General features: G+C 41.1%; 1 protein-coding gene across 2 annotated transcripts in view; it reads right to left on the reverse strand.

Moving 5' to 3' along the window:
* Nucleotides 1-6,296: 6,296 nt before the first annotated feature.
* DPYSL3 (dihydropyrimidinase like 3) overlaps nucleotides 6,297-20,125 on the reverse strand; it is a 106,597-nt gene continuing 92,768 nt past the window's right edge. For both annotated transcript variants that reach the window (XM_060240560.1, XM_060240561.1), the window contains exons 8-14: nucleotides 19,624-19,744; nucleotides 17,482-17,638; nucleotides 10,640-10,781; nucleotides 10,031-10,201; nucleotides 8,175-8,354; nucleotides 7,510-7,672; nucleotides 6,297-7,023 (exon numbers count right to left, since the gene is read on the reverse strand). In XM_060240560.1, coding sequence (XP_060096543.1) covers nucleotides 6,935-7,023; nucleotides 7,510-7,672; nucleotides 8,175-8,354; nucleotides 10,031-10,201; nucleotides 10,640-10,781; nucleotides 17,482-17,638; nucleotides 19,624-19,744 — 1,023 coding nt within the window. In that variant the 3' untranslated portion in view covers nucleotides 6,297-6,934. The remainder of the gene's footprint in view (nucleotides 7,024-7,509; nucleotides 7,673-8,174; nucleotides 8,355-10,030; nucleotides 10,202-10,639; nucleotides 10,782-17,481; nucleotides 17,639-19,623; nucleotides 19,745-20,125) is intronic.

Below are 20,125 nucleotides of genomic sequence, written 5' to 3' on the forward strand. Positions count from 1 at the left end.
TAGGCTGCTCTGAGCCTCTGTCCTTGAAAGGGCAGCTGCTGTGAGAGCCCTCTCCAGCCCCACCCACCTCACAGGGTGCCTGTTGTGGGGGAGGAAGGTAAAGGAGATTGTAGGCTGCTCTGAGCCTCTGTCCTTGAAAGGGCAGCTGCTGTGAGAGCCCTCTCCAGCCCCACCCACCTCACAGGGTGTCTGTTGTGGGGGAGGAAGGTAAAGGAGATTGTAGGCTGCTCTGAGCCTCTGTCCTTGAAAGGGCAGCTGCTGTGAGAGCCCTCTCCAGCCCCACCCACCTCACAGGGTGTCTGTTGTGGGGGAGGAAGGTAAAGGAGATTGCAGGCTGCTCTGAGCCTCTGTCCTTGAAAGGGCAGCTGCTGTGAGAGCCCTCTCCAGCCCCACCCACCTCACAGGGTGCCTGTTGTGGGGGAGGGAGATAAAGGAGATTGTGAGCCGCTCTGAGACTCTTGAGTGGAGGGCGGAATATAAATCCAATGTCGTCTTCTTCGTCTTCTTCTTCCAGTGTGGGCTATAGTCACTGTCCAGGGAGACCATTACACAGCACCTAAGACTATGGAGAAGTAGCAGTAGAAATATGAGATCATTTAGAAGACCAGCTCTTTTTGCTGTAATAACAAAAGGAACCATTTTTTTAAAGACTGCCTATACATAAAATGAAGGAGGACAGAGGGGTGCTTTGGGACCACTTTGGGGAGGGGGAGAATGGGGTATAAATATCTAAATAAATCTAGGACACAATACATGTTCTCACATAGCATCCCTTCATTTCAAGTGAGGCAAGTGCAAGAAACCAGTGGACTAAAGAGATATTCTGTTATAGAGAAGGCTGAACTGAGAAGGCTTGTACTATACTGCACAATCCAATCTACATTTCCAGATAGTCAGAAATATATGGCATGTTAATGAATACTACAGGATGTCTTTTACTACAAACCGCACACCTGCATACAAAGTAACACATGAATTTTTTTGCCTCTGTCTTCACTGAGGAAGATGAGAACTCTTTGCCCGCCCCAGAACCACTAATTTTGGAAGGGGTGTTGAAAGACCTGAGTCAGATTGAGGTGACAAAAGAGGAGATCCTACAACTGATGGACGAATTAAAAACTAATAAGTCACCGGGTCCGGATGGCATACATCCAAGAGTTCTGAAAGAACTCAAAGTTGAGCTTGTGGATCTTCTAACAAAAATCTGTAATCTTTCATTGAAATCTGCCTCCGTTCCTGAGGACTGGAAGGTAGCAAATGTCACCCCCATCTTTAAAAAGGGTTCCAGAGGAGATCCGGGAAATTACAGGCCAGTCAGTCTGACTTCAATACCAGGAAAGTTGATAGAACGCATTATCAAGGACAGAATGAGTAGGCACATTGATGAACACGGGTTATTGAGGAAGACTCAGCATGGGTTCTGTAAGGGAAGATCTTGCCTCACTAACCTGTTACATTTCTTTGAGGGGGTGAACAAACATGTTGACAAAGGAGACCTGATAGATGTTGTTTATCTTGACTTCCAGAAAGCTTTTGATGAAGTTCCTCATCAAAGGCTCCTTAGAAAGCTTGAGAGTCATGGAGTAAAAGGATAGGTCCTCTTGTGGATCAAAAACTGGCTGAGTAATAGGAAGCAGAGAGTGAGTATAAATGGGCAGTCTTCACAGTGGAGGACGGTAAGCAGTGGGGTGCCGCAGGGCTTAGTACTGGGTCCCATGCTCTTTAACTTGTTCATAAATGATTTAGAGTTGGGAGTGAGCAGTGAAGTGGCCAAGTTTGCGGATGACACTATAAATCGTTCAGGGTGGTGAGAACCAGAGAGGATTGTGAGGAACTCCAAAGGGATCTGTTGAGGCTGGGTGAGTGGGCGTCAACGTGGCAGATGCGGTTCAATGTGGCCAAGTGCAAAGTAATGCACATTGGGGCCAAGAATCCCAGCTACAAATACAAGTTGATGGGGTGTGAACTGGCAGAGACTGACCAAGAGAGAGATCTTGGGGTCGTGGTAGATAACTCACTGAAAATGTCAAGACAGTGTGCGTTTGCAATAAAAAAGGCCAACGCCATGCTGGGAATTATTAGGAAGGGAATTGAAAACAAATCAGCCAGTATCATAATGCCCCTGTATAAATCGATGGTGCGGTCTCATTTGGAGTACTGTGTGCAGTTCTGGTCGCCGCACCTCAAAAAGGATATTATAGCATTGGAGAAAGTCCAGAAAAGGGCAACTAGAATGATTAAAGGGCTGGAACACTTTCCCTATGAAGAAAGGTTGAAACGCTTGGGACTCTAGCTTGGAGAAATGTCGACTGCGGGGTGACATGATAGAGGTTTACAAGATAATGCATGGGATGGAGAAAGTAGAGAAAGAAGTACTTTTCTCCCTTTCTCACAATACAAGAAGTCGTGGGCATTCGATGAAATTGCTGAGCAGACAGGTTAAAACGGATAAAAGGAAGTACTTCTTCACCCAAAGGGTGATTAACATGTGGAATTCACTGCCACAGGAGGTGGTGGCGGCCACAAGCGTAGCCACCTTCAAGAGGGGTTAAGATAAAAATATGGAGCAGAGGTCCATCAGTGGCTCTTAGCCACAGTATATTATTGGAACTCTGTCTGGGGCAGTGATGTTCTGTGTTCTTAGTGCTTGGGGGAGGCACAGTGGGAGGGCTTTTAGCCCCACTGATGGACCTCCTGACACAAACAAAATTAATTAAAAAAAAACCCTTAAAACATTAGCACTTGGTCTTAAAGGTGCTTTCTTTGTATCTCATGGGATCCAGGGCAAGGAAGCTCTGGCTCTTTCCTTCCTTCCCCAGGGGGCCAGGGAGGGGAGGAGTCTCAGCCAATAGAAGGAAGAGAGGCTTGGCTCAGTAGCTCTGCTGTGCAATTGAGAGACCCTGACAAAGCAAGCTCTCCCTCCCCAAGGGAGGAGTTTCAGCCAATGGAAAGAGACTTTGCTCTGTAGCTCCTGTGCGATTGAGCAAGCCTTGCAAAGCAAGCTGTGATGCAGAAGGAAGCAAGAGAGAGGAAGAAGGAAACAGATGTCAGCCAATTGCTCGGGGGCCCGATAGGAGCCCTTTGAGGGCCTGATTCAGCCCCAGGGTTGCGTTTTTGACACCCCTGCTCTAGAGTTATTCACCAGTGATTTTAATTTCCTTGTTAATCACAGGAAGGATGCAGAAGTGTTAGTAATTAAGTTTATCTTCTCATTGAGGCAGAAACAGCATCTTTTCCCCATGTAAATGTTTATGCAGAATAAGTGATGTGGATGTTTCCTTACCCTTCCACACTTCACTGGTTGCTATTTGTGAGGACAGAGGAACCCAAAACACAACACATATTTCTGCACTGCTAAACATTACTGTTAAATGTTACAGAAAAAAGTAGACATAGTATTTCAGCTGGGGCTTGCCAACCTTGAAAGATGGGGAACACCCCCCCAACCCCCCCCCCCCCCCAATATCTACTTTTAAGAAATCAGACATCTGAAGCTGGACCAACCCATGACCATTATCCATATTTTATCAGAACAATGACCTTCACAAAGACCTTTTTTCTGCTGTCTACCAAGTGCTGGTAATAAAGATACCATGTGTTTAAAAAAAAACAAAAAACAACCCAACAGCAAGGAATAAAGAAGCAATGTATTTCAAATTGATTTGCACTTGTAAATTATGGAAGGACCACTACCTCTACGATAAAACTAAACCTGGGGATTTGCATTGGACCATCCAACTGGTACAGCAAAAAGCAGCCAAGATTTTCTCTATCTGAACAGGTAACTTGTTGATTAGCTGATGGAATAACCACACAGACCCTGTTAAGGAAATTGCAAGTATGAAGATACACAAATCAGGTTCATGGAAGACGCAAAATGTCTAATCATGTTGGGCATACTAATCTGGTCAAAGGTTCTGGAAGACCCAAGTTCAAATTCCCACTGTGTCATGGGAACTCATTGGGTGACCTAGACCATTCACTCTGTCAGCTTGATCTAGCTCACATAGCTGTTACTGAAAGCACAAACTGGAGAAGGGGAGACTGCTGTCATAAATTGCCTTATATACCCATTGTGGAGAAAGGCAAGACTGTAAGTATCTAAACAAACACATGTACATGTGCTTAGCTTTCTTTCACTGGAACCAGCAGGACTTAGAAACCAGTGGTATCCAGCTTTCTGTATGAGAACAGACTGCTTTCTGTCAATCTAGCTGAGGATGAGAAACTACCGTAATTCATCTGGTTTCTGAACTAATATTGAGAATGCAATCAATCCCTTATAAGATTGTTTTAAATGCTTTTTACTCATATCTAATTCCCTTATAGACAACGTATGGCCCTCTATTTTGGGAATTTGGCACCAATTTGTGGCAAAATGGAAGTACAACAAATACCAGTCACAATTTTATTTTTATTTTTTTGTGTGTGCACACCTGAAAGTCATGATGACCTCTGATCACTGACACCTACTGGGGGCATGGAAGATATTCAAGGAGGCAGCTAAATAAGCCCTGTCCCTGCCTCCAGCTCTGGTATTCCAAGAAGGTCTCCCATCCAAGTACTTGCCAGAGTTGACCCTGTTGAGCTTTTGTGATCTGACGAGATCGTGACTGCCTGGGCTATCCAGTTCAGGGCCCAGTCACAAAATTTGAAGAATCTGTAAGCTCCATTCATCCTTGCCCCAGGAAATCCTGAAAACTATCCAGCATTCTTTCTCCATGAGTAAATCTCAAGCTGTTCAGAAAAGAAACAAGCCCTAAGGCTTTTGCATAACTGTCCTGGGATACAATACCTCTCTTTTTCCTGAAAATAAACTGTAGCCCCTTGTGCATGGATTTTTTTTAAATTAATTTAATGATTTAGGGGGTACCAGCTTCTTCTGTTGGGCTGTCTGTCTCTCTCATCCGCAGATACCAGGCCTCAGAACAAGAGAATTATAAGCTCATAATGTCTGCTGAAATAAATCACTGACACCAATTTTGTCTTGTATGAACCAGTAAGACACACAGGCTGCTTAAAGACAGACAGTTTGAGCCAACCCAGAGACACCTCAGAAGCTGCCTAGAAAAACCCAACCAAACGAGCACATCTGCCACCCCCCCCCCCATCCTGTACTCAACCCATCTGGAGTCCTCAGAGTCTCTCAAAAAGCTACCACTTTATTAGTGGTAGCAAATTTCTGAGCTGCACACCAGTCGCCTCTTCAGCATCTGGGCGTGCAAGTGAGGCACCTTGACGGTGTGAACCTGACAAACCACCCCAAGCGGCTTCTGGCCTTTTTTTGTTAAAAAAAGATATTTATTTCAAGCAGATAGGCACATGCACATAATAAAAAAAAATGGGAAAAAGAAGCCCAAACCAAGCTACAGAGGATGGTGCACAACAGCCGTCCAATCACGCCAAGTCGCCCCACGGACGGGATGGGGATGGCTTGCGGGGGAGCGCATGGATGGTTTAGGACACTTCTTTCTGAGCCGGCCCAATTTGGGACGCCTCCTGTGCACCCCAAACTGCCTGTTGGCAGCTAAAGAGAAGCTTATAGCTTTATCTGCAACAAAAGGTTCCTTACTGGTAAAAACAATGTTCATCTGCAAAATCCACTGAAATAGTTATTTTTACATTTGACAAAAATATTTTCAAAATTATTTTTTTAATGTACATCACAGATTGGCAGTAAACAAATTTGGCATAAGTAAGGATATGTCTAGACAGCAGTATGCCATGCTCCCCATTCAGTGCATGAAATCAAATGCATCATGAACCCACTTTGTAGGCTGTGCAGGTTATGCTAGTCCCACAGTTGGGACTCCACAGTGATAACTGGCAATGGACTGCACAGGCAATGACTGGCATTATAAATGTGTGGGTTTCGTGATGGCTGTGGTGCACTATGCCCACACTCAAAATTACCACGGGGCATGGACCGTGGATATCAGAGAATTGTGTAGACTCAAAAAGATTTAGCTAGCATCCTTTACCCTTCCAAAGATCATGAAGTAAAAAAAGAACCTCAAGAATCAATGCATGTCTCCACAAGGCTAAAAGAAACGCTCACTACAACTTTGCTGAGCAGGACAATTATCTGGGGGGGTTTTATGTGAAAACAAGTTTAGATGATGGGAGTGAGAAGCTCAGATTTATGCAAGTCCAGAATATTTGTTTCCTTGAAATCCAGGATTCTTGCATTCTTTCTGTTTACCTTCCCCTAAAGGAAGAGAAACTACCAGAATTAATTTAAAAGAGATGGAAAATCCAGTTAATGTGTCAGAATAAGGCAGACAGAAAAATGTTACTTTCAATTTTTTTTATTCAGTAAAATGTACGAAGTAATAAAATCTCTAACAGGAGTAAGTGATGCAACGAAGCCATTACAAAGATGGCTGAGCTTCCCAATGGCCTCACGTAGTGCTCAGAGGCAACTGTCTTGTCAGCATTGAGGGAAACAAAAAACATGGACACAATACACAGGTCTACTTGGTCCCCACATCCATCTCCCTCTACCCTCCCACCTCCTCCTGCTCCCACCCATCCCCAACACTAAACTCCTGGGCTGACCTGCCCAAGTCACCTGACTAAACAGCTTGTTCATGTCATGGATCTCCCATCTTGCTCCAATCCCCTTCTTACAATGGGTCATCACACAAGCACTCACCATGTACAATTACATACTCTTAACTTAGTCACCAGTCAGATTTGCATGCATGTAAAAAAATTGGGAAAATATTAAGGCTATGAATAAACGTAAAAGAAACCCGCAGTATTTTTTAAAGCTAGGTAGCGAGTAGCATTTATGAAACATAAGGCTTGAGGCTTATTGATTCTTCCAAATTTGAACACTTTTCCATTGCTCTTTCATTCTTAAATATTAATGTACCATTGCTTAGTCTATCAAATAACAAGTTCCCCTCCCGTTCCCTGATTACTGGGATGCTTAACTCAGAGATGTTATATTAGAACGGCCTCCTGGGGGTGCTACTATGCGCTTGCTTGCTGAGCGAACCCCTTCATCAATCTGGGTACCTGCAGTATATGTTCAAAATGGGGAGAAGAAACAGAACAAGAAAGAAAAATTAGCTTTTCTTCACAGTCACATGGGAAAAGGCCTGCCATGAATATCTTCCCATGGTTCTTTTAAGAGATCGTTTACCTTCTCTTTTTTCTTTCAATTGTAAATCTTTTCGTAACATTTAATTTGGCAGTAATTTCACTAGCTAGCTCCTGAAATGTTATGCTTTCCATCTACAACGAAAGTCAGTGGTAAATTTCATAGGAGGTAAAAGGCAGTTACCCCACTGCTGCAGCTAGTGGTGGCTTCAGTTTCCCTGTTTCATTATTGATCTTTACCTGAAAAGCTTCCCCTATCACCTAGGTGAGGTGCTGCTGCTTCTGAAGTTGTCAGGGAAATTCTGAAAAGTGCTTCGTACTGTACCAAATATAAGCAACATCCTTTCAAATGGGGTAGAGGTCCTACAGATTTCAACCATGGCACCACGTTCTTATGCTTACCTGATAAACTAAATCCAGACTGATGGAGGTTCCTGACAGGAGGTGTTTGCCGGGTGGGGGATCCACGGGTAGAGCCTGCAGGAGTGCCTCCTTTAGGTGTAGTGGTCAAATCAAACACAGGCCCATCATACATCCCTCTTGGCACAGCATGCATTTCAGCCATCTGTCATTGGAAGAAACAAAGAAATGCAATATTAATGATTGCAAGCTAGGTCTCTGAAATTATTATATTCAATTTCCAAGACCATTACCAAGATTTTTCTGTAACAATTCATCCACCAATGGGTGAAGGTGGCTGTTTGCTTAGCTTGGTCTCTCACACATCTGGCACTAATAGAACCACAGAGAATGGTTTACTAAATATGTAAGGCAATTTGAGAAAAAGAGTGAGAAAGAGTATTGAGGGTAGGGGGGGGCATAACCAGATACCTACAGGCAAGTGGGGGATAGTCACCCTACATTAATATTGCTCCTCCCAGAAATGGGCTTGGGGAATAGCAGCTTTGTGGGTTCTCCATATGGCCAAGATTTCTGATGCTACCTTCACAGCATGGAAAGGAATTGTGTTGCAGTGGTGCCCATGCCATATGAGAAGAGGCTTATAAATAAATGTATGGATCATCTTTCATTAACATTCTTTGTTCCTCAAGGATTCTCCATCTTACCTTCCTTCTTGCTTTGATGCGCTTGTAGACATAATCTGAGAAAGGAGCACAAGGAATAAAACGCCCTGTCCCTTGTGTCACATGAAGGTTCCCATCCTCCATCATTACTTTCCCCTGGCATATAACAACCAGTGGGGCTCCACGCAGCTCCATTCCTTCAAAAATATTGTATTCAGCTGCCTACAACATAAAGTTAACAGGTACATTAATGAAGTCACTGGCCCATTCAATACAATGACCATCACTAAATATAACCATGGAAGCTTTGTGGCACTGTTGAGTACCCAAGAGGTTAGGAAAGGAATGGGTGAGAGGACTGTGACAACAGTGCTATGGCAGGGTTGCCACAAAAATTTTATTTTTCATTTCCTTGACCAACATTTGTCAATTTCCCTGACCATCATTCAAAGATAACCACAAGTTTAAAAATGAATAGGTCGTGTTGCATAAATGAAAGGCTTAATGAAATGTTCCACTCTTCAACTACACAAATCTCAACTGCAAAAATATTTGTCAAGGTAAGAGATTTAATATCAGCTTCTTTCAACATTAACTGCAGCAACATCTGTTTTGCAATTGCACCAAAAATTACACCAAGATACAAACTTCAATTCAAGTAAACTCTGAATACTAACAAGTAGGAACTTTTCAATGAGCAGATCAAGCAGCAAGAAAGGAGGTGGAATTTCTGCAATCTAGAGAGGCAGACAACCCTCATTGGCAACCTTTATGCATGGGAGAAGTCAGGAAAGAGGGCGAGAGTGCTGTTACTCTGTAAACTCCAACAGGAACAAGCAATCACATTTGCAAAATTTACTTTGCATGGTGCAGAGTAGAAAGTGCTAGTTTCCTGTGAAATCCAACAGTGGCAAAACTTATTTGCAACTCTGTGCTGGGTTTAGCAGGAGACGTCCATTCCATACCCAAAAACATGCTTATCTTTCTATGAAAGTTAAATGCAGTACCAGCAAGTAGGGATGAAAACAGATGTTTAAAGTTTGGATATTGCTAAACGTTTAAACTAGCCTTGCTTTGCAAATGCTACAGGCAGACCTTGGAAATCATGCAGCGACAGAGCTCAACAAACGCATTAGGCTGGTTGCTGGGGGTGGAACTAAGGAAAAGGTGGAGCTGGGAAAGGGCATCATTAAGTTTTACTTGTATTCTGCTACTTCTCTATTCCAGTTGCCACAAGAACAGATCATGTTCTTGCAGCAGCGGGTCAAAAATCCACAGTTTGAATATATTTTAACCACAATTTCCATGACTTTCCCTGACCAATTTCCATTTCCCTGACTTCCAGAAAGTGGCAACCCTGTATGGAAAGAGACTGATGTAAGAACATCTGGAAGAACTAGGTACTGTTTGTATTATATAACTGGTTCAGACTTTGAAAAGCATTCTGAAGTGAGGAACTTCAAAGCCAAAAATAAAGAGAATACAAAGATTCCAGATTGACCTTTTGTCACTCCTCGGCCTGATCATGTATGGAAGCAATCTGTTCTTCTGAAAAATGTTCTGTACAATGTCCTGTGTGCCATAGTTCAAGTTATAAGCGAAAGACCCAATTTTGTTTTCTATATTAGAATTGTCTGTCCTCACCTTTTTAAAAAAAATTTTCATGTAGATAATCTATTATTTAACATGAAGCACAGCTCCTTCTAAAGTTACACTTTTAAAAAACTTTTTTCTATATGCCACAAGACGAAGATGAGGTTTCACAATGTTGAAAAAAACTATCTGACAATTCAAATTCACAGGAGTCCATGTTACAACAGTGCTGTGGGAACATGTTAAATAGCTTTCTAAACTTGGATGTTTTAACAAATGAACCCCCTGAGAAGACAAAGACTTACTGACTGATGACTTTTGGCAGATACAATTTTCACTGCATCAGGATCCCATATCACCAGATCACTGTCTGATCCCACAGCGATTCTCCCCTTCCTTGGGTACATATTGAAGATCTTTGCAGCATTGGTGCTTGTCACAGCCACAAACTGATTTTCATCCATTTTCCCAGAAGCCTGTTAAGTAGGAATCATGCAAAAGAAGTTAAGTACAGACACTGAACAGCCAAATGTGTTAATGCAGCAGGAACACAAGAAGTTGCTCTTGATCTAGTTTCTCTGACTGGTAGTGGCTATAAAAAGGCTCAGTTAAGAGTCTTTCACATTACCTGATCCTTTAACTGGAGTTTCAGGGAACATAATCTGGGCCTCCTCCATACAAAGTACGTGCCCTATTGCTGTGCCACAGTTCCACCAGTGCCACTGGGTGGGAGAAATCTTTCACTCCCTTTAGAGACACGCTTTACTAAATTCTGCTTCCTAAGAATCAACTCTTCTCCACATTTCATTAACTCCTTTATACTGGAGAAACTCAGCACTCGGAACAAAAGTCTGCTATTGAGCTCTACTATAAATTCATGTGCGTCATCTTCTCCATTATCTTCTCTCTCTTACCACTGCTTTATCCCAGATGACAGACATCCGTTCCTCAATACCATTGGTACCCTCTGGGATTGCTGTGAAGTTGTCTTTTCCAATTGCCTTCTGAGCTGTACTGAATGTACAGTGTGCACTTCCTGAGACTTGGAGATCACCACTAGGTAAGAGGTAAAAAGAAAACATGTGAGCAATGTTTTTGGTTGACCTGTATCAAAGGATAAGTGTCAGGAGGATGACAGAAATACAGACAGATTTCTTTAATTGTACTCTCCCAAGGTAACTCTTCAGGCTTATTAATACAAAAATGCCAAACTATAGACTTGAATGTTCCTCCCTCTCACCAATGCACCATTCATAGTTTACGTCTGAACGGGCAAACTATGATTCGAACTTGCACTATATACCAGGATTTCAGTTGAAGCTAGACTGAAGTCCTGATTTATGGGAAAGCTACAACACACAAGTCATAGTTTGCTAGTTTGAATGCAACAACAATTTACAGTTCGAGTGCAGACTATGACAAAAGAGTATGCAAACCTAAGGCAGTATCACGTAATGCCATACCAGTTTAATTTTTTTTTGTATGAACTTTTTCTCAGAGAAAATCAACTTTTCCTAAACAAAAGGGTGCTGCGTGCTTTTCGGTGACAGCGAAGGCACAAGCAACATATCCTATTCACAATGGAACTGAATGGAGGCAAATTCTGCCCCAAACTGATTGAACACTGAGGTTAACAGATTGGTTGTAGTGGAAAGTATTGTCAAGTCGCATCCAACCTATGGCAACTCCACAGAATTTTCAAGGCAAGAGATGTTTGCTATTCCCACTTCTGCATAGTGATCCTGGACTTCCTTGGTGGTCTCCCACCCAAATACTAACCAGGGTTGACCCTGTTTAACTTCTGAGATTTGATGAGAATGGGTTAGCCTGGACCATCCTGGTCAGGGCAGTTAACAGATTAACTCTTAGGGAAAAAAATATTTTCAGCGTTCAGGGATCTTGGATGAATACCGTAAATTAATAACTGAATAAAACACCATACTTGTTCAAAGCTCATACATATGGCTTAACAACAACAAAAGAACAACTCAGTGAATCATAAACTTAACTACTTAACTCTCCTACCACACAGTGTGTGTGTGTGTGTGTGTATGCCATATTTTAGCCCTACTAAGGACAGCAGATAAAATGTGGAAAAAGCATTCCTGGCCAGCCAAATGCACAAATATGTCAGAGCTCTTGAAAGTGTATGTGGGAAGGTATTATCTTGTTTTTAAAATGAGCAGTAAGTTGTTGTTGTTGTTGTTCAGTCGCACAGTTGGTCCAGCTCTCACAGCCATACATTACTACTGAGAATACCATCGCTTTGACTATACGAACTTTTGTCGGCAGGGTGATGTCTCTACTTTTTATTATACTGCCCAGGTTCACAATAGCTGTCTTCCCAAGGAGCAAACGTCTTTTAATTTCATGGCTACAGTCACCATCTGCAGTGATCTTGGATCCCAGAAATGTGAAGTCTGTCACTACTTCCATGTCTTCCCCTTCTATTTGCCAAGGTGTGTTGGGGCCGGATGCCATGATCTTAGTTTTTTGATGTTGAGTTTCAAGCCTACTTTTGTGCTCTCCTCTTTCACCCTCAACAAGAGGTTCTTTAGATCCTCCTCACTTTCTGCCATTAGAGTGGTGTCATCTGCATATCTGAGGTTGTTGATGTTTTTCCCGACAATCTTAATTCCAGCTTGTGCTTCATCCAGGCCAGCATTCTGCATTAAATAAGCAGGGTGACAATATACATCTTTGTCGAACTCCTTTTCCTATTCTAAACCAATCAGTTGTTCCATATCCTGTTCTGACAGTTGCTTTTGACCCTTATACAGATTTCTCAGGAGACATGTGAGGTGGTCTGGTACTCCCATCTCTTTAAGGACTTGCCACAGTTTGTTGTGATCTACACAATCAAAGGCTTTAGCATAGTCAATGAAACAAAAATAGACATTTTTCTGATACTCCCGTGCTTTCTCCATAATCCATCGAATGTTGGCAATTTGATCTCTAGTTCCTCTACCTCTTCGAAACCCAGCTTGAACTTCTGGTAGTTCCCAATTTACATACTGCTGAAGCCTAGCTTGTAGGATCTTTAACATGACCTTGATGGCATGTAAAATGAGTGCAATGGTGCAATAGTTTGAACATTCTTTGGCATTACCCTTCTTTGAGATTGGAATATAAACCGATCTTTTCCAATCCTGTGGCCACTTTTGCGTTTTCCAAATTTGTTGACATAATGTGTGCATCACTTTAACAGCATCATCTTTTAAGACTTTGAACAGCTCAACTGGGATACCATCATCTCCTCTCGCTTTGTTGTTAGTAATGCTTTCTAAAGCCCATTTGACTTCACTCTCCAGGATGTCTGGCTCAAGGTCATCGATTTCACTGTCATGGCTGTCTGGGACATTGAGATCCTTCTTGTATAATTCTTCTGTGTATTCTTGCCACCTCTTCCTGATCTCTTCTGCTTCTGTTAGGTCCCTACCATTTTTGTCCTTTATCATGGCCATCTTTGCACGAAACGTTCCCTTGATTTCTCCAGTTTTCTTGAATAGATCTCTTGTCCTTTCTATTTTATTATTTTCCTCTATTGCTTTGCATTGTTCCTTCAGGAAGGCCTCCTTATCTCTCCTTGCTATTCTCTGGAAATCTGCATTCGGTTGGGTGAATCTTTCGTTTTCACCTTTGCCTTTGGCTTTCCTTCTTTCCTCAGCTATTTGTAAAGCCTCATCAGACAGCCACTTTGCTTTCTTGCATTTCTTTTTCTTTGGGACGGTGCTGATTGCTGCCTTCTGTACAAAGTCACGAACCTCCGTCCATAGTTCTTCAGGCACTCTATCAACTCTAGTTCCTTAAACCTATTTTTCACCTCCACTGTATATTCATAAGGGATATGATCAAGGTCAAATCTGAATGGCCTAATAGCTTTCCCAGTTTTCTTCAGTTTAAGCCTGAATTTTGCGATGAGTACCTCATGATCTGAGCCGCAGTCAGCTCCAGGTCTTGTTTTTGCTGACTGTAAGGAGTTTCTCTTGATTTTTATGTAAAAATCTTTTGCATTGGAAAACACAGTGAAAACCAATTCATTTTTATACCTTATATAACTATGATGGCTGTATTGGGACAGAACCTCCTTGGTATTATTTTTTTTTAACTTTTCAAAGATTTTATTATTAACTATTTTGACAATACAGAATAAATATATGAAGAAGCATTTTAGCAACCTCCAACAGAAATTGCTGAGCATATAAGCACGATAAATCCTGTACAATATGGCTAGAAAATTCAACATAACGATATCATCAAGAGTAAGACTACTTCGTGTAACCAAAATAATACACAAAGTATTTTTCAAAAACTGATTCTGAGGTACTGTTTGACTGCACCCCATATCTGATGATAATGATGATGATGATAAGAAATATGAAATAAGAAAGAACGTGAACTAAGAATAACACAATCATTAAAAAGTAAGTAAGATATAAATAAAATTAATAACAAATCCTATTCAAAATTCAGAGTGAAAGAATTTATCTATAAATTGAGTTGCCTGGTACGATATCATGAGTTGAAATATACTCCATAAATGGGAACCATTATTCTTCAAAAGAAGTAGATTTAGGATAAATGTCCGATTGGACTATTTGGTCTGTGATTTTTTCCATAATTAACTGATCCCATATTTTTGTGAACCATGAGGCTGAAGGTGTTCCAGAGAGAAACTATTGATGTTTTTGCTGCCATTAATAAGCTATCAATTAATGAGCGTCTGATTGTAGGAACTGTTGTATCTTGTCAATATTGGAGAAAAAGTATCAGAGGCTGAAATGGGATTCTATAAACAGGCATTTTAGCAATGTGTTCAAGAACTGTGTTCCAGAAAGCCGCAATAAATGGACATTGCCACCAACAATGTGTGAAAGATCCAGTGTCTCCAAACCCTTTCCAACATAAAGAGGAGTTGGATGCTGAAAATTTAGCCAGTTGTTTGGGACTAAGATACCAGTGGGTTAACAACTTAAAGTTTTGAAGCTTCATGTGTCGTGAAAATGAACTGACAAGCACAGAATGCCAGATAGCAGGCCAGTGGTCCTCTGTTATAACATTATTACAATATTTATTCCAAGACAATTGATAAGGTAAGAGTTTAGATTGTGAACTTTTTAGAAGTATTGCATATATTTGCGATGTAAGACCATGGTAATTCATTTCCTTACTATCTAGCAGCTTTTCAAAGTCTGTTTGTGGAGACTGCAATACTGCATTTAGTTTAAGTTGAGTAGTCATATGCCAAAGCTGAAGATAGAAAAACCAGGGAATGTCTGCTTGTAATTTTTGTTCCAGAAGTAGCTTAGGAAGAAGGCCTAGACGAGTGATTTTAGCTTTCCTCCAAACTGAGAGGATATGTGGGTAACAACCCGTAAGGAACCAATCTTGTTGTAAAAAGGTGGAAAATCTGGATATGTTTGGTAATAACTTGCCTTTGAGAGAGTCCCAAGATTTAAATAAAGTTGACAGGATTAAGTTATTACATATCGCTTGTGGACGAGATGATGGTTTCTTCCAAAAAGCCTCTTGAATGTTCATAATGTGAGGGAGCTCAGGAATGGTCTTTGTCCAGTCAGCATACTCCACATTCCTGAGCAACTTAAGCACTGCTGTCAGCAATGCAGTTCTGTAATATAAAGTGATGTCAGGATATTTTAGACCTCCTTGAGAGGTGCGTAGTCTTAAGATATTGAAAGCAATACGTGGTCTTTTGTGCTTCCATTAAAACTGATTAAGTATGCTTTGCCAGGCAATCAAAAGTTTGTTTGGTATATAAACTGGAAGAATTCGAAAAAGAAATAGGAGCCTTGGTACCACAAAAGATTTTATTAAGTAGAAGCGATCATGCCAATTGAAGGATAATTTGTTCCATTTTCTAAGACTCGACTGGAAATCTTGAATTTTCTTCTAATAATTAATAATTAAATAATTAATATAATAATTAATCTTCAGCAAATCACTAGACGAGGAGGAGCCTTGATATTATTGAGTTCCTAAGACTGAGCTACTGGTTCCTATCAAACTGAAGAAGATGATGATATTGGATTTATATCCTGCCCTATACTCTGAATCTCAGAACGCTCACAATCTTCTTTACCTTCCCCCGCCCCCCCACAACAGACACCCTGTGAGGTAGGTGGGGCTGAGAGAGCTCTTACAAGCAGCTGTCCTTTTAAGGACCTATGGCTGATCCAAGGCCATTCCAGCAGCTACAAGTGGGTTCAGTTCTCCCAGATAAGAGTCTGCGCACTTAACCACTACATCAAACTGGCTCTCAGTTGATATAGAGGCTATTGCTGGTAGCAGGTCTAGAACGTCTGCCTTTCAAAAGAGGGAGAAGCAAAGTCAATTTCATCCTCCTTGGAAGAGAGTCCCTATTTCCAGTCCTAGAAAACTAAAAGGGTTCCATTTTCACGTTGTCTAAATGTACATGGAGGGTCTCACCCTCTATACTTACAGCACACTACCCTCAATGATCAACACATGTCCTGGGAGTCCAGTTTGAGAAATGTTGGTGGTAACTATTCAATTACTTTGTAAAACGCCTAAAGGTGTTGTGAAGCATCTGAAGAAACACACCTCCCCACTCTGGCCTATTACATTAAAGCGTCGTGACACCAGATGGCAGCAAATGGCTTAACAATAAAATCAAGTCTTGTGCACCAAATTCTATGGAAATTTCCTACTTTCTGGCATCAGCTATCTGCCAGCAACTCACTGAGAGAGAGAAAAAAATCCCTAAAATCCCTGTCTAAACACTAACAAAGGAAACTATAGAGAATGGCCGCCTTCCAGACCAACCCCATGTCTGATTTTCAGATTCACAGATACTGAGTCTCATCGCCTCAATCTGGGTCTCTGACCCAAAGTCCTAATCCAATGATAATCTCTAACTCCCTTTAATCATGTGGTGCCATATGTCTACTTTATTGAGCAGAGAGATTTGTGTCAGTCTGATTTGTTCTAGTAAAAAAACAAAACCAAACATTGCCCAAATCTCCTGAGGACAGCAGGAGAGGGGAGCACAGAGTTTACAAGAAGCAGGTGGTATTTCTTTCACCCAGCGGTGTGCTACTTTAAAAGCACAGGGGGAAGAAACAAGCTCAATTTGCAAAGGAAACCCATCACAGGATTCATAAAGAAGAATGCACAGTTGTCTCACCACGTTCCCTTCTCCCAAAATGCCTGCAAAAATCCTCATATGCAACACATCCTGCTATTCCATTTCTGTTCTTTACAATGCTGGGCAGTTCTAAAACTCACACCTGCCAATACAGTCTTTTCTTCAAGACACCATGCAACACATGCACTTTGTAAGCAGAGATGTATAGCACTCCAATGTTTCTCACACACATTTTCACTTTATAACTGCCTACTTATCCAGTTCTGCCTTGACATTTTAAGACAAATATCCTGGTGTCAACTGCTTCTTCTTGCCTTTGTATACATCTCTTTTGTGTATAATAGTCATGTCTTTTGTTCTTAATCTGAACAAATAATCATGGCATCATGTTAACTATATAACTGCAATAGTAATGGTTCACCAACCACTAGTTGAACAAGGCAAAGCAGACACATCTGCACTATTCCACTTGGAATTCCCTCCCCCCCTTTTTAAGTATATATACATTTCAGTTCGTGCCTATGATCTACTATTGCTACAGTTTCTACACTTGCTACTGGTTAGTTGGGTGCAGCACCATCTTAAAAAGGTGTTGGAAGAAACCAGTTTGTGCTATTTGTCATTACCAACCTGGCCAGTAAAGAGTTGATGTAATCAGGGGTTGTTGGATCTGGACTCAGAGGTGGGGAGGTCACAAATGCAGCAGCCTTTGCCCAGTTCTTACTCCAGTAGTGTGTTCCATCTGTTCCAAGACTGGCTGTGATTGGCTCACCAAATACTACGTTACCTGATGAGGAGGAAAATAAAACGTGAAAAGACAAGTCACACGAGATTTTCCGCATATTTTTTTCTTCACTGATTCTGGTCCCATATTGATTCAGTTTATCTCCTGGTTTTCACATACATTTTTGTGCCTTTAGTATTCTCTTCAGTATTTTTGTCCTCCCCCTTTCCCACTCCTCATTTCTTTTGAGACCACTTTTAACCCAAACTTTTTTTCTGGAAGTCAATTCTGAGTCCCCTTTTTCCTTGTGCATAATGTTCCTGCCAGTCTTCATCCCACCCACTCCCACAAACTTCCAGCCCACTTTTCAATGACTGGACTTCCCCATTAAAGGAAGAGCCGCTTAAGCTGGAAAAGGGCTCCACAGGCACAAAGCCACCCAGTGAATAATTCTACACTATTAATCAGAGCACTAGAAATCTGTATTTACTGTATTTTTTAAAATGCTATAAGTCACCACGAGCCCCTTATAGGGAGAGTTTGATTAATCAATCAATTAATAAGTACAAATAGGTAGATCTAGTATATGAACATATGAACATATATGAACATATGAAGCTGCCTTATACTGAATCAGACCTTTGGTCCATCAAAGTCAGTATTGTCTTCTCAGACTGGCAGTGGCTCTCCAGTGTCTCAAGCTGAGGGTTTTCACACCTATTTGCCTGGACCCTTTTTTGGAGATGCCAGGGATTGAACCTGGGACCTTCTGCTTCCCAAGCAGATGCTCTACCACTGAGCCACCATCCCTCCCTATGTCTTCTCATGGGCTAGGCCTAAAGCAACCTGGCACAGTCCCATGGATGCCACTGCTCCTATGAAGACTTTAGCCTGGGCACACAAGATACCCTCAGAATTGATATTAAAATTTGACGGAACAACCACCTGGGCCCATCAGCATTAAATCTGAGACAACTCTTGCCAGTTTAGTCCAGGCACCTACAGGCAGGCTGAGGGTAAACCAGCAGAAACCTATGTTCTCCCTCAAATTCAATACAAAAATGATATAATAAAAGTAGCTGTTTATATCAAGAACCTGTGGGACAAAAAAGAAAGGAGCACAGCTACCCCTTTCTATGCTCCAGTTTGGAAATTATGAGGGGCTGCAAATCCAGTCAGGGCCAGCAGGGATAAAACAGATATTCAAGTCTTAACAAGCCAGGTTTCAGTCACTTGCACAACAGTGTTTGTTCTTGTAGTAATTTTTATACTAAGTATTTTGGTCTGTTTTTATGCTGAACTGGGGCTTTTTTTCAGTTTTGGATTTTTATATCTTTGAATGTTTTTATTTTCATTTTGTAAAGATACTCTAAAAATAAATACTATTTTAACTTTTTGTAAGCCTGTTTGGGCTGTAGGAAAGGTACAAGCATAACAACAACAACAACAAATTTCATTCTGTGTGCAGCCACTGCTTGGAGTGATGAGCTCTTTGTCATACGAAAGACAAAAGGTGCAACTGATTTCTTTATTTACCTGATTTCTATTCCGCCCTATCCTGCAAACACGATCAGGCGGAGTACAACATATAAATCAATCAATATTTATTGCATTAGTAACAAAATGCCATAGCAACCAACAACCAGACTCAACAATAGAAAAAAAACCCTCAATAAAACATTCAACACAACAATAAAATTATATGAATCATGATAAAATTTAGGCTGAATTATTAATAATAAATTATAAGGATTTAAAATTTATCCAATGGCATCCTAAGAAAACAACCAAGAGTGGTAGAAAGGAGAGTAGGCAACATATCTCATTCATTTTTTAAATATAATGGCAGCCACAAATCTTGCCACTTGGAAAGTGATATATTTATCTCTATCTGACAATAGGAATACTAATTTCTCTTGGTTCGACCTAAGTACAACATGTCACAACAACAATAAAATCAGTAAAAATCAATTGACAATAAATCGTTCATGATGAAGACAAAGCAGAGTGAACTAGCATGTAGATCTGAAGAGACACCTTTTGCACACCTTTTTTCCTGGCTTGTGAAATTAGGTCAGCTGCGCTCTTGCTCATCACTTTAGTCACATACAAAGGGCAGTTGGTTTGGCTTGCAATGGTGATAGCACGGAAGACAGCTTCTGCCTCCAGCTGAAACAGAAGAACAGTGAACTCTTAAGTGTCATGTGGCACAATGAATTGCATTTTACGGCATTATTTTTTTCCTTCCCCCATGTAGGCTGGCTTTAAAGAACCTGAAGAGAAAAGTCATCAAACTCTGCACACAGCAAAAATATTTACTAACAAAATGCTTATCCAACCAATCATGTCCATAATAGTACAGTCAAAACACCTGCTACTTCAATTCATGCCCTGTTTGCAAGTGATGAACAGAGAGTCAATTGTTCAATGAGCTTTTCAAATGCACCCAAATTAATTTGTATGTGACCATTATTCCTTACACTTTCACATATTCACCATCTTTCACTGCTTCCAATTTTTAAAAGGGCACATAGTAAATTGAAAAAGTTT

The sequence above is a fragment of the Heteronotia binoei genome, chromosome 5 (genome assembly GCF_032191835.1).
Source record: "Heteronotia binoei isolate CCM8104 ecotype False Entrance Well chromosome 5, APGP_CSIRO_Hbin_v1, whole genome shotgun sequence".
Taxonomy (NCBI): domain Eukaryota; kingdom Metazoa; phylum Chordata; class Lepidosauria; order Squamata; family Gekkonidae; genus Heteronotia; species Heteronotia binoei.